We start from the raw sequence: 15,795 nt of genomic DNA, 5'->3' as shown, positions 1-15,795 counted from the left end.
TGCAACACATGCCAATACGGCCGGGTTAGCATGGTGGCCAGCTATTAAGTCGTCTGTTTTCATCGCAAAATTCCACAGTATTCTGGACATCTGTGTTGGTGAATCTTTTGCAATTTGTTCAATGAACAATGGAGACAGCAAAGAAGAAAGCTGTAGGTGGGAAGCGGTGTATTGCGGCCGACTGCAGCAACACAAACACAGCCGGTGTTTCATTGTTTACATTCCCGGAAGATGACAGTCAAGCTTTACCATTGGCCTGTGGAGAACTGGGACAACAGAGACTCTTACCAGGAGGACTTTGAGTTGGATACGCAGACGCGGTACCGTGAGTACGCACGCAGCTGCGGCTTCCAAACATTTGATCGCTTGCCCGTACGTGCGTGCCACTATGTGCATGTCACGTACGTAACTTTGGGGACTTTGGGGAAATATATGTGCTGTATGAACTTTGGGGAGGTGAACGGTACTTTGGGCTGTGGGATTGAGTGTGTTGTGCAGGTGTTTGAGTTGTATTGGCGGGTTATATGGACGGGAGGGGGGAGGTGTTTGTTATGCGGGATTAATTTGTGGCATATTAAATATAAGCCTGGTTGTGTTGTAGCTAATAGAGTATACATATGTCTTGTGTTTATTTACTGTTTTAGTCATTCCCAGCTGAATATCAGGTCCCACCCGCCTCTCACAGCATCTTCCCTATCTGAATCGCTCCCACTGCCCTCTAGTCCTTCACTCTCACTTTCCTCATCCACAAATCTTTCATCCTCGCTCAAATTAATGGGGAAATCGTCGCTTTCTCGGTCCGAATCGCTCTCGCTGCTGGTGGCCATGATTGTAAACAATGTGCAGATGTGAGGAGCTCCACAACCTGTGACGTCACGCTACTCGTCTGCTACTTCCGGTACAGGCAAGGCTTTTTTATCAGCGACCAAAAGTTGCGAACTTTATCGTCGATGTTCTCTACTAAATCCTTTCAGCAAAAATGTCGCGAAATGATCAAGTATGACACATAGAATGGACCTGCTATCCCCGTTTAAATAAGAAAATCGCATTTCAGTAGGCCTTTAATATTGGTATTCTAGCTAAAGTGAAAAAGTACACCCCTACATTTTAATTGTGTTTAATGTGGGTACCACCACATTTGTATGCACGTACAACACTTAAGACCTTTAGCGTATCACTATGTGGAATAAATGATGGAATGGATGAAGCAAAGAAGTCAAACTAATATGATGCAGTTTAAGAGGTTGTTCAAACTCAAAGTGTTTACAAATTATAAGGAAGAAGAATAAGAAGTGTAACTCAGGATGGAATTGTCTTACTCTCCAGGTAGCCGTGCAGGGCCAGTAGATGAGGTCGGTCGGGGCCACTGAAGGGGGAGTACTGCATGTGGTCTTCGTGCAGGGAGGGGGGCATCCTGCCCAGCGAGGTGCTGCTCTGAGAGAAGCTGCCGAGAGGGGGCTGCTTTTTGTGTCGCGCCCGGCAGTTCTGGAACCAAACCTGGTAGGGATACTTTGTTACTGAAGCGCAAGATGTAAGACACAAATAATCCATGCTTTCTACTAGTTTGCATCCCATTTAATGTTGTTTTGAATAGTTTGCTTGACATATTTAGGAAATCGACAGGGTCAGAGTATTTTCTAAGGATGATGCAACCATGATAATACACAATAATGTCAATATTAATGCACTAAAGTCATATTTTTCTATTTCTTGTGGAAGTCTGGTGTGAGGGTGAACTGTCCATTGGTTTTAGGTAGATGATGCACCAAACTTAATGTAGGAAAATGATCATTTTTGGTCGTCATTTGCACTTTTCTCTGCAGGAATGACGTGGCGGGCCACTTTAAATGACGTGGCGGGCCAATTTAAATGATGTGGCGGGCCACTTTAAATGATGTGGCGGATCACAATAAATGACGTGGCGGGCTACTTCAAATGATGTGGCGGGCCACAATAAATTACGTGACGGGCCACTTTAAATGATGTGGCGGGCCACAATAAATGATGTGGCGGGCCAATTTAAATGACGTGGCGGGCCACAATACATGATGTGACGGACCACAATAAATGATGTGACAGACCACAATGAATGACTTGGCAGACCACGTTAAATGACGTGGCGGGTCACTTTAAATTATGTGACGGACCACTTTAAATGACGTGGCGGGCCATTTTAAATGATGTGACAGACGACAATACATGATGTGACAGACCACAATAAATGACGTGACAGACCACAATGAATGACGTGACAGACCACATTAATGACGTGGCGGGTCACTTTAAATGATGTGACGGATCACTTTAAATGACGTGACGGACCACTTTAAATGACATGGCGGGCCAATTTAAATTATGTGACGGACCACTTTAAATGACGTGACGGACCACTTTAAATGACATGACGGACCGCGTTAAATGACGTGACGGACCACTTTAAATGACGTGACGGACCACTTTAAATGATGTGACGGACCACTTAATGACGTGGCGGGCCAATTTAAATGATGTCACAGAACACAATACATGATGTGACGGACCACAATAAATTACGTGACAGACCACAATGAATGACTTGACAGACCACATTAAATGACGTGGCGGGCCACTTTAAATGACGTGACGGACCACTTTAAATGACGTGACGGACCACTTTAAATGACATGACGGACCGCGTTAAATGACGTGACGGACCACTTTAAATGACGTGACGGACCACTTTAAATGATGTGACGGACCACTTAATGACGTGGCGGGCCAATTTAAATGATGTCACAGAACACAATACATGATGTGACGGACCACAATAAATTACGTGACAGACCACAATGAATGACTTGACAGACCACATTAAATGACGTGGCGGGCCACTTTAAATGACGTGACGGACCACTTTAAATGACGTGACGGACCACTTTAAATGACGTGACGGACCACTTTAAATGACGTGACGGACCACATTAAATAACGTGGCGGGCCACTTTAAATGATGTGACAGACCACAATACATGATGTGACAGACCACAATAAATGACGTGACAGACCACAATGAATGACTTGGCAGACCACATTAAATGATGTGGCGGGCCACTTTAAATTATGTGACGGACCACTTTAAATGACATGACGGACCACTTTAAATGATGTGGCGGGCCACTTTAAATGATGTGGCGGGCCACTTTAAATGATGTCACAAAACACAATACATGATGTGACGGACCACAATAAATGACATGACAACCCACAATGAATGACTTGGCAGACCACATTAAATGACGTGGCGGGCCACTTTAAATGATGTGACGGACCACAATACATGATGTGACGGACCACAATAAATGACGTGACAGACCACAATGAATGACTTGGCAGACCACATTAAATGATGTGGCGGGCCACTTTAAATGATGTGACGGACCACTTTAAATGACGTGACGGACCACTTTAAATGACGTGACGGACCACTTTAAATGACGTGACGGACCACATTAAATGACGTGGCGGGCCACTTTAAATGATGTGGCGGGCCACAATACATGATGTGACGGACCACAATAAATGACATGACAGACCACAATGAATGACTTGGCAGACCACATTAAATGACGTGGCGGGCCACTTTAAATTATGTGACGGACCACGTTAAATGACGTGACGGACCACTTTAAATGACATGACGTACCGCGTTAAATGACGTGACGGACCACTTAATGACGTGGCGGGCCAATTTAAATGATGTCACAGAACACAATACATGATGTGACGGACCACAATAAATGACGTGACAAACCACAATGAATGACTTAGCAGACCACATTAAATGACGTGGCGGGCCAATTTAAATGACGTGACGGAGCACTTAAATGACGTGACGGACCACTTTAAATGACGTGGCGGACCACTTTAAATGACGTGACGGACCACAATAAATAACGTGGCGGGCCACTTTAAATGATGTGGCGGGCCACAATACATGATGTGACGGACCACAATAAATGACGTGACAGACCACAATGAATGACTTGGCAGACCACATTAAATGACGTGGCGGGCCACTTTAAATTATGTGACGGACCACTTTAAATGACGTGACGGATCACTTTAAATGATGTGACGGACCACTTTAAATTATCTGACGGACCACATATATGATCTGACGGACCACATTAAATAATGTGACAGAGCACATTTAATGACATGGTGGGCCACTTTAAATGACGTGATGGACCACATGCGGTGGACCACATGGAATGACTTGGTGGGTCACATTAATTGACGTGACGAACCAATTTAAATGACCTGACGGGCCACTTTAATTGATGTGGCGGGCCACAACAAATGACGTGACGGACCAATTTAAATGATGTGACGGACCACTTTAATGACATGGCGGGCCAATTTAAATGATGTCACAGAACACAATACATGATGTGACGGACCACAATAAATGACGTGACAAACCACAATGAATGGCTTAGCAGACCACTTTAAATGACGAGGCGGGCCACTTTAAATGACGTGACGGACCATATAAAAAATGACGTGGCGGGCCACTTTAAATGATGTGACAGACCACAATACATGATGTGACAGACCACAATAAATGACGTGACAGATCACAATGAATGACTTGGCAGACCACATTAAATGATGTGGCGGGCCACTTTAAATGATGTGACGGACCACTTTAAATGACGTGACGGACCACTTTAAATGATGTGGCGGGACACTTTAAATTATGTCACAGAACACAATACATGATGTGACGGACCAGAATAAATGACGTGACAAACCACAATGAATGACTTGGCAGACCACATTAAATGACGTGGCGGGCCACTTTAAATGATGTGACGGACCACTTTAAATGACGTGACGGACCACTTTAAATGACGTGACGGACCACTTTAAATGACGTGACGGACCACATTAAATTATGTGGCGGGCCACTTTAAATGATGTGGCGGGCCACAATACATGATGTGACGGACCACAATAAATGACATGACAGACCACAATGAATGACTTGGCAGACCACATTAAATGACGTGGCGGGCCACTTTAAATTATGTGACGGACCACTTTAAATGACGTGACGGATCACTTTAAATGATGTGACGGACCACTTTAAATTATCTGACGGACCACATATATGATCTGACGGACCACATTAAATAATGTGACAGAGCACATTTAATGACATGGTGGGCCACTTTAAATGACGTGATGGACCACATGCGGTGGACCACATGGAATGACTTGGTGGGTCACATTAATTGACGTGACGAACCAATTTAAATGACCTGACGGGCCACTTTAATTGATGTGGCGGGCCACAACAAATGACGTGACGGACCAATTTAAATGACGTGGCGGGCCACTATAAATTATGTGACAGACCACAATGAATGACTTGACGGACCACTTTAAATGACGTGACGGACGACTTTATTTACATGGCGGACCACGATAAATGACACGACGGACCACAATGAATGACTTGGCAGACCACAATAAATGACATGACGGACCACTTTAAATGCCGTGGCGGGCCACTATAAATTATGTGACAGACCACAATGAATGACTTGACGGACCACTTTAAATGCCGTGACGGACAACTTTAATTACATGGCGGACCACAATAAATGACATGACGGACGACTTTAAATGATGTAAGGGACCACTTTAAATGATATGACAAACCACTTTAAATGATCTGATGGACCACGTTAAATAATGTGACAGAGCACATTGAATGACATGGCGGGCCACATTAAATGACGTGACGGATCAGTTTAAATGATGCGGTGGACCACATGGAATGACTTGGTGAGCCACATTAATTGACGTGACAAACCACTTTAAATGATGTGGCGGGCCACAATAAATGATGTGGCAGGCCAAAATAAATGATGTGACAGACCACAATAAATGCCGTAACAGACCACAGTGAATGATTTGGCGGACCACTTTAAATGACGTGACGGTCTACTTTAAATAACGTGACGGAACATTTTAAATGATGCGGCGGGCCACAATAAATGACGTGATGGACCACTTTTAATGACGTGATGGACCACGTCAAATGACGTGATGGACCACGTCAAATGACGTGACGGACCACTTTAAATAATGTGACGGACCACTTCAATTGCATGGCCAACCACAATAAATGACGTGACGGACCACAATAAATTTGGCGACAGACCACTATAAACGACGTGACGGACCACTTTAAATTATGTGGCAGGCCACAATAAATTATGTGACAGACCACAATAAATGATGTGAGAGACCACAATGAATGACTTGGCGGACCACAATAAATTATGTGACGGACCACTTTAAACGATGTTGCGGGCCACAATAAATGACGTGACGGACCACAATGAATGACGTGATTGACCACTTCAAATGACGTGACGGACCACTTTAAATAATGTGACCGACCACCACATTAAATGGTGTGGCGGACCACTTCAATTACATGGCCAACCACAATAAATGATGTGACGGACCACTTTAAATGATGTGGCGGGTCACGATAAATGACGTGACGGACCACAATGAATGACGTGATGGACCACAATAAATGACGTGACGGACCACTTTAAATAATGTGACCGACCACATTAAATGGCGTGACGGACCACTTCAATTACATGGCCAACCACAATAAATGATGTGACGGACCACAATAAATTATGTAATGGACCAATTTTAATGACGTGACGGGCCACAATAAATGACGTGACTGACCACTTTAAATGACGTGGCGGACCACAATAAATGATGTGATGGACCACAACAAATGACATGACAGACCACAATGAATGACTTGGTGGACCACAATAAATGATGTGACGGTTTACTTTAAATGACGTGACGGAACACTTTAAATGACGTGACGGTCTACTTTAAATGACGTGACGAACCACTTTAAATGATGTGGCGGGCCACAATAAATGACGTGACGAACCACAATGTATGACTTGGCAGACCACATTAAATAACGTGATGGACCACTTTTAATGACGTGATAGACCACATTAACTGACGTGACGGACCATTTTAAAAAATGTGACCGACCACATTAAATGGCGTGATGGACCACTTCAATTACATGGCCAACCACAATAAATTATGTGACGGACCACAATAAATGTTGTGATGGACCACAATAAATTTTGTGACGGACCACTATAAATGACGCGACGGACCACTTTAAATGATGTGGCGGGCCACAATACATGACGTGACGGACCACTTTAAATGATGTGGCGGACCAAATTAAATGATTTGACAGACCACAATAAATGACATGACAGACCACAATGAATGACTTGGCGGACCACAATAAATGACGTGACAGACCTCTTTAAATTATGTGACAGGCCACAATAAATGACGTGACGGACCACAATGAATGACGTGACGGACCACTTTAAATAATGTGACAGGCCATAATGAATTACGTGATGGACCACATTAAATGGCGTGACGGACCACTTCAATTACATAGCCCACCACAATAAATGATGTGACGGACCACAATAAATGATGTGACGGACCACAATAAATGACGTGACGGACCACTTTAAATGACGCGACGGACCACTTTAAATGATGTGGCGGGCCACAATAAATGACGTGACGGACCACTTTAAATGATGTGGCGGGCCACAATAAATGACGTGACGGACCACTTTAAATGATGTGGCGGGCCACAATAAATGACGTGACGGACCACAATGAATGACGTAATGGACCACATCAAATGATGTGACGGACCACTTTAAATAATGTGACAAGCCACAATAAATGACGTGACAGACCACAATGAATTACGTGATGGACCACATTATATGGCGTGACGGACCACTTCATTACATGGCCAACCACAATAAATGATGTGACGGACCACAATAAATTATGTGACGGACCACAATACATTTTGTGACGGACCACTATAAATGACGCGACGGACCACTTTAAATGATGTGGTGGGCCACAATACATGACGTGATGGACCACTTTAAATGATGTGGCGGGCCACATTAAATGATGTGACAGACCACAATAAATGACATGACAGACCACAATGAATGACTTGGCGGACCACAATAAATGACGTGACAGACCACTTTAAATTATGTGACAGGCCACAATAAATGACGTGACGGACCACAATGAATTACGTGATGGACCACATCAAATGACGTGACGGACCACTTTAAATAATGTGACAGGCCATAATGAATTACGTGATGGACCACATTAAATGGCGTGACGGACCACTTCAATTACATGGCCCACCACAATAAATGATGTGACGGACCACAATAAATGATGTGACGGACCACAATAAATGACGTGACGGACCACTTTAAATGACGCGACGGAACACTTTAAATGATGTGGCGGGCCACAATAAATGACGTGACGGACCACTTTAAATGATGTGGCGGGCCACAATAAATGACGTGACGGACCACTTTAAATGATGTGGCGGGCCACAATAAATGACGTGACGGACCACAATGAATGACGTAATGGACCACATCAAATGACGTGACGGACCACTTTAAATAATGTGACAAGCCACAATAAATGACGTGACAGACCACAATGAATTACGTGATGGACCACATTATATGGCGTGACGGACCACTTCATTACATGGCCAACCACAATAAATGATGTGACGGACCACAATAAATTATGTGACGGACCACTTTAAATGACGTGGCGGACCACAATAAATGACATGACGGGCCACAATAAATGACGTGACGGACCACAATAAATGACGTGACAGACCACTTTAAATGATGTGACCGACCACATTAAAAGGCGTGACAGACCACTTCAATATCATGGCCGACCACTTTAAATGATGTGACGGGCCACCATAAATGATGTAAGGGACCACAATAAATGGCTTGGCGGGGCACATTGAACGACATGGTGGACCACATATATGATGTGACGGACCACGATAAATAATGTGACCGTCCACATTGAATGACATGGTGGGCCACATTAAATGACGTGACCAACCACTTTAAATGATGTGTAGGACCACTTTAATAAATGTGATGGACCATGTGACGGACCATCTTAAATGACTTGGCAGACCACATTAAATGAAGCGGTGGGCTACATTTGAGTCCGTCACATGTGCTCTAAGTCATATTTGCAGATTCCAAAATAGAACATTCCAGACAAAAGATGAGGTCATCATGAAGGTTTCTACCTGGATGACTCGCCTGCTCAGTCCTGTCATCTCCGCCAGTTTCTGCAGAGTCTGAGCGTCAGGATTGTTGTCCTGTGCAAACTGGCTCTGCATCACCTGCAACACACACACACACACACACACACACACACACACACACACACGCTATCAGACTTCACACAATACACACAATGTCACAGCGCCACCCAGAGTACCTGCAGCTGCTCTGCGGTGAAGGACGTCCGCGCCCTCTTGGCTGGTTTGGGCTGGCAGTCCTGGTCCGAGGGCAGCGCCCCCTCCAGAGTCAGCCCTGTTCCTGCAGAGAGAAGTGCAGATGACACGTCTGTCATCCTAATCTAAAGCTGAAACAACATCTTGTGCAATATTAAGGATCTTTGACTTGGGGTTTTGCAGTAGATCCTTAAAAACCGCACAGTGCTCCTGTCATACACAATATATTTGACTAGCATATTTGCATAATCAGTCCTTAAAAACAGCAAATCTCTACTGTCGTATAGAGGATCTTTGACTTGCGTTTGTGCAGTATGTTGTTAAAGACAGCAAAGTACTCCTGTCATATGGAAGATCTTTGACTTGCGTTTTATCTGTAGAACTTTACAAAAAGCAGAGCGCTCCTGTCATATAAAAGATCTGTGACTAGCATTTTTGCATAATTAGTTCTTAACAACAGCACAGCTCTACCGTCATATAAATAATGTTTGCAGTAGGTCCTTAAAAACAGCAAAAGTGCTTCTGTCATTTAGAAAATCTTTGACTGCGTTTTTTTCAGTGGGTCATTAAAAACAGCATTTGTTCTGTCAAATAGAAGATTTTTGACTGGCGATTTTTCGGTCGGTCATTAAAAACAACAGAGCTCTACCGTCATAGAGAGGATCTTTGACTAGCGTCTGCGTAATAGGTCCTTAAAAACAGCAGAGCAATGACAGAGGATCTTTGACTAGCATTTCGGCCGTAGAACCTTACAAATAGCAGAGCACTCTTGTCATACAAAAGATCTGTGACTAGCATTTTTGCATAATTAGTTCTTAACAACAGCACAGCTCTACCGTCATATAAATATTTTTTGCAGAAGGTCCTTAAAAACAGCAGTGTGCTTCTGTCATATAGAGGATCTTTGATTGCGTTTTTTTCAGTGGGTCATTAAAAACAGCATTTGTTCTGTCAAATAGAAGATTTTTGACTGGCGATTTTTCAGTCGGTCATTAAAAACAACAGAGCTCTACCGTCATATAGAGGATCTTTGACTAGTGTCTGCATAATTGGTCCTTAAAAACAGCAGAGCAATGACATAGAGGATCTTTGACTAGCATTTCGGCCGTAGAACCTTACAAATAGCAGAGCGCTCCTGTCATATAAAAGAGCTGTGATTAGCATTTTTGCATAATTAGTTCTTAACAACAGCACAGCTCTACCGACCAAATAAATAATTTTTGCAGTAGGTCCTTAAAAACAGCAGAGTGCTTCTGTCTTACAGAGGATCTTTGACTGCATTTTTTTCAGTGGGTCATTAAAAACAACAGAGCTCTACCCTCATATAGAGGATCTTTGACTTGCGTTTGTGCAGTAGGTTGTTAAAAACAGCAAAGTACTCCTGTCATATGAAAGATCTTTGACTAGCGTTTCGGCCGTAGAACCTTACAAATAGCAGAGCGCTCCTGTCATATAAAAGATCGGTGACTAGCATTTTTGCACAATTAGATCTTAACAACAGTGTGCTGTTGTTAAGAACCGTCATATAAATAATTTTTATTAAGAATATAAAGTAGATCCCTAAAAACAGCAGAGGGCTTCTGTCATACAGAGGATCTTTGACTGCATTTTTTTTCAGTGGGTCATTAAAAGTTAAAGTACCAAAGATAGTCACAAACACAGTAGGTGTGGTGAAATTTGTCCTCTGCATTTGACCCATCCCCTTGTTCACCCCATGGGAGGTGAGGGGAGCAGTGAGCAGCAGCGGTGGCAGCGCTCGGGAATTATTTTTGGTGATTTAACCCCCAATTCCAACCTTTGATGCTGAGTGCCAAGCAGGGAGGTAATGGGTCCCAATTTTTATAGTCTTTGGTATGACTCGGCCGGGGTTTGAACTCACGACCTACTGATCTCAGGGCGGACACTCTGTCAAATATAAGATTTTTGACTGGCGATTTTTTAGTTGGTCATTAAAAACAACAGAGCTCTACCGTCATATAGAGGATCTTTGACTAGTGTCTGCGTAATAGGTCCTTAAAAACAGCAGAGCAATGACATAGAGGATCTTTGACCGTGTTTTTGAAGTAGGTCCGTAAAAACAGCCAGGTTTAGCATATAAAGGATCTTTGACAAGCATTTCTGCAGTACATCCTCAAAAACTCCAGTCATGTAAATGGTCTTTGACTACATTGACAAACGTTTCTGCATAATAAGTCTGTAATAAAAGCATTTGTTCTGTCAAATAGATGATTTTTGACTGGCGATTTTAAAGTTGGACATTAAAAACAACAGAGCTCTACGTCATATAGAGGATCTTTGACTAGCGTCTGCGTAATAGGTCCTCAAAAACAGCAGAGCAATGACCTAAAGGATCTTTGACTGTGTTTTTGAAGTAGGTCCTTAAAAACAGCCAGGTTTAGCATATAGAGCAGGGGTAGGGAACCTATGGCTCTCGAGCCAAATGTGACTCTTTTGATGACTGCACCTGGCTCTCAGATAAATGTTAGCTGACATTGCTTAACATGATAAGTAATGAATAATTCCTCTGGTAATCAGTGTTAAAAATAACATTCAAAATATCAAACATTCTCATACATTTTAATCCGTCCATCCGTTTTCTACCGCGCCTGTTCAAGAAGTCGCATTAATAGTAAGAAGCATTTGATCTATTATTGGTTAGCTTCAGAATAACAATGTTATTAAAAAGAATAAGAGACTTATTATACTCTAAAAATGTTGGTCTTACTTAAAAAGGCACACATTTAGTTGTATTCAGTGTTAAAAAATATTATATGGCTCTCACGGAAATACATTTTGAAATATTTGGCTTTCATGGCTCTCTCAGCCAAAAAGGTTTCTGATAGAGATGTCCGATAATGGCTTTTTTGCCGATATCCGATATTGTCCAACTCTTAATTACCGATACCGATATAAACAGTCGTAGAATTAACACATTATTATGCCTAATTTTGTTGTGATTCCCCGCTGGATGCATTAAACAATGTAACAAGGTTTTCCAAAATAAATCAACTCAAGTTATGGAAAAAAATGCCAACATGGCACTGCCATATTTATTATTGAAGTCTCACAAAGTGCATTATTTTTTTTAATATGCGTCAAAACAGCAGCTTGGAATTTTGGACATGCTCTCCCTTAGAGAGCATGAGGAGGTTGGGGTTGGGGGGGGGGGGGGGGGGGTTTTGGGGGCAGCGGGGGGTGTATATTGTAGCGTCCTGGAAGAGTTAGTGCTGCAAGGGCTTCTGGGTATTTGTTCTGTTGTGTTTATGTTGTGTTACGGTGCGGATGTTCTCCCGAAATGTGTTTGTCATTCTTGTTTGGTGTGGGTTCACAGTGTGGCGCATATTTGTAACAGTGTTAAAGTTGTTTATACGGCCACCCTCAGTGTGACCTTGCATTCACTTGTGTGTGTGAAAAGCCGTAGATATTATGTGATTGGGCCTTTAAGGTTTATTGGCGCTCTGTACTTCTCCCTACGTCCGTGTACACAGCGGCGTTTTAAAAAGTCATACATTTTACTTTTTGAAACCGATAATTTTGAAACCGATACCGATAACATCCGATATTACATTTTAAAGCATTTATCGGCCGATAATATCGGCAGTCTGATATTATCGGACATCCCTAGTTTCCGACCCCTAATATAGAGGATCTTTGACACACATTTCTGCAGTAGATCCTTAAAAACAGCTGAGCGCTGCTGTCATGTAAGTGATCTTTGACTACTGTTTTTGCATATTGGGTCCTTCAAACAGCAGAGTCCTTAAAACAGCACAGCGCTGTTGTCATGCAGAGCTCATACTGTCATATAAAGCAGTGGTACCGGTCCGTGGATCGATTGGTACCGGGCCGCACAAGAATTAAAAAAAAAATAACAATAATAAAAAAATAAAAAAATATATATATATATATATATTAAATCAACATAAAAAACACAAGATACACTTACAATTAGTGCAAACCCAAAAAACCTCCCTCCCCCATTTACACTCATTCACACAAAAGGGTTGTTTCTTTCTGTTATTAATATTGTGGTTCCTACATTATATATCAATATATATCAATACAGTCTGTAGGGATACAGTCCGTAAGCACACATGATCGTATTTTTTTATGACCCCAAAAAAATTAAAAAATAGTCTCCAGGTCCGTGGGACAAATTTTCAAGCGTTGACCGGTCCGCAGTTACAAAAAGTTTGGGGACCACTGATATAAAGGATCTTTGACCAAAGTTTCTGCATAATAAATCTTTAAAAAGAGCTGAGTTCTGTCGTCATCTTAGCGTATTTACAGTGTGTCCTCCTTCCATGGAGAGAAACTTTGACCAGCGTTTTTGCAGTAGATCCTTAACAACAGCACCGTGCTCTCACATTATGTATGTTCAGTGTTGGAACTAACGCGTTACAAAGTAACGCGTTACTGTAACGCCGTTAGTTTCGGCGGTAACTAGTAATCTAACGCGTTATTTTTTATATTCAGTAACTCAGTTACCGTTACTACATGATGCGTTACTGCGTTATTTTACGTTACTTTTTATGTAGTATAAAGTGTGTTTTATCGGAGCGCTGCTGTGTCATCGTTCTGATTCTTCTTGTGTCACAAGCCGGAGAAGAGAGAGAGACATGCACTTTGTGTGGGTGTGTCTGAGTGTGAGTGTGGGGAGCGAGGGGGCGGGGGGGCGTGTCTGATCATGGCGGAGCCAGAAGTCGAGTTTGCTAACATGGAGATATTTTCACTACTTTTCTTTTGTCGAGCACAAAGAAAATAACATTTTAGTTAAATGTAAATTGTGCTTTGGATCAAAGATCCCATCTACTGCCCAAAACAGCAATTCAAATCTGCTGAAACAAGCTACATAAGCAACATGCTTCGACGAAGCTAGTAAAGAGAGACAGAGACTCCAATGACACTTCACCTCCACCACCACCACTTAAGGATTAACTCTGCCTCTGCTCATCATTCAGCACTGAAGGTACACACACTCTGTCAATCAATGTTCCCTCTAATTGTTCATGTGTGTGAGCAAACGCAAAAACTCCCTGAGCATTCAGTGGAGCCCATGTGAGCAATATCACATGTGCACACTGTGGCTACACCAGCAGCACACCTGTCTCAAACCTGACTAAATAACAAGTTCAATCTCCATCCATCCATCCATTTTCTACCGCTTGTCCTTTTCGGGGTCGCTGGAGCCTATCTCAGGTGCATTCGGGCGGAAGGCTGGGTACACCCTGGACAAGTCCCCACCCATCGCAGGGCCAACACAGATAGACAGACAACATTCTCTTATTATTAGAATCAAATGACAGCAGTCATTTCCATTTCTAATATAAGTGTTTAGGCCCACTTAGAATGACAATTACAAAAAATATTGTTTTTCATGAACTGTGTACTTGTATTGTTTGTCTGGGTGGAGGTCCTGCTTTGGAAATAATTTGTACCCCTTTCAGACATTGCATTTAGTTCCCATTAAAACATTCACATGTTGCACAATGAGATGTAAGCAGGGGATCATGTGTACATTCCTGCAACTTCCTGTTTGTAAAAAAAAAATATTTTTATTAGTATGTATTTAATATACTAACAGCATTTAATGATTCATATTTATAAATTAAGATTCCTAATAAATGACACTAGAATAAGCACACATTTGATTGGTAAATCATAAAGTAACGACCTGGAATGACACTTTATGTGTGGTGTTGGAGTTGTCCGACTTTTTGTGTGGCTGTAAACGCATCACTGGCTAAGTGCCATATGTGCATGTGTTGGCGCAAGTGAGAAAGTGCGAGCGGCTGCTGTTGATATAACAGTGATGTGTTTATGGCCGACAATAAAGAGTTTTGCTCAGTAAAGTGATGGATGGAATTTATGTTCTCAAAGCGTCTCGACAGACGTTACAATATTTGAACAATGATGACGAAAACGGTTTTCTCTGTCGTGTCTGTGTCGTGTCGAAAATTGTTTTGCGCTTATTTTTTTATTTGATTTTGTGCGTGGCATAGATTTGCCGTGCGCAGAGGACGCTTGAGCAATTGCACAGGCGCGCACCTTAGAGGGAACGCTGCTGTCAATTCTCTTATATACTCTTTCATTCTAGACTTCTAGAGTGTTTGATTATCACATCACTCTAAATGTATAGACTATAAAGTTCACAAACATAAAGAAGGATCCTAGTGGGCCAGGCCAATCTTTCCTTATCTCTAAACTAAAACTGGGGAAATGTGTAGAGTGTTCTGGGCTTCAGACATGATTTTGTGTCAGAATTTCTTGAGGAAAAAATGCCTGGTTAGGCTTTGTGTATGTAGTGTGTGCCTTTCTTGCTTTAC

General features: G+C 42.4%; 1 protein-coding gene across 2 annotated transcripts in view; it reads right to left on the bottom strand.

Moving 5' to 3' along the window:
- Positions 1–15,795, bottom strand: part of LOC133619748 (LIM/homeobox protein Lhx6-like) — a 30,422-nt gene that overhangs the window by 5,598 nt on the left and 9,029 nt on the right. For both annotated transcript variants that reach the window (XM_061980995.1, XM_061980996.1), the window contains exons 5-7: positions 9,454–9,554; positions 9,260–9,355; positions 1,320–1,497 (exon numbers count right to left, since the gene is read on the bottom strand). In XM_061980995.1, coding sequence (XP_061836979.1) covers positions 1,320–1,497; positions 9,260–9,355; positions 9,454–9,554 — 375 coding nt within the window. The remainder of the gene's footprint in view (positions 1–1,319; positions 1,498–9,259; positions 9,356–9,453; positions 9,555–15,795) is intronic.

This window comes from Nerophis lumbriciformis, linkage group LG20, assembly GCF_033978685.3.
Source record: "Nerophis lumbriciformis linkage group LG20, RoL_Nlum_v2.1, whole genome shotgun sequence".
NCBI lineage: Eukaryota > Metazoa > Chordata > Actinopteri > Syngnathiformes > Syngnathidae > Nerophis > Nerophis lumbriciformis.
This window is presented reverse-complemented; position numbering and strand designations above follow the sequence as displayed.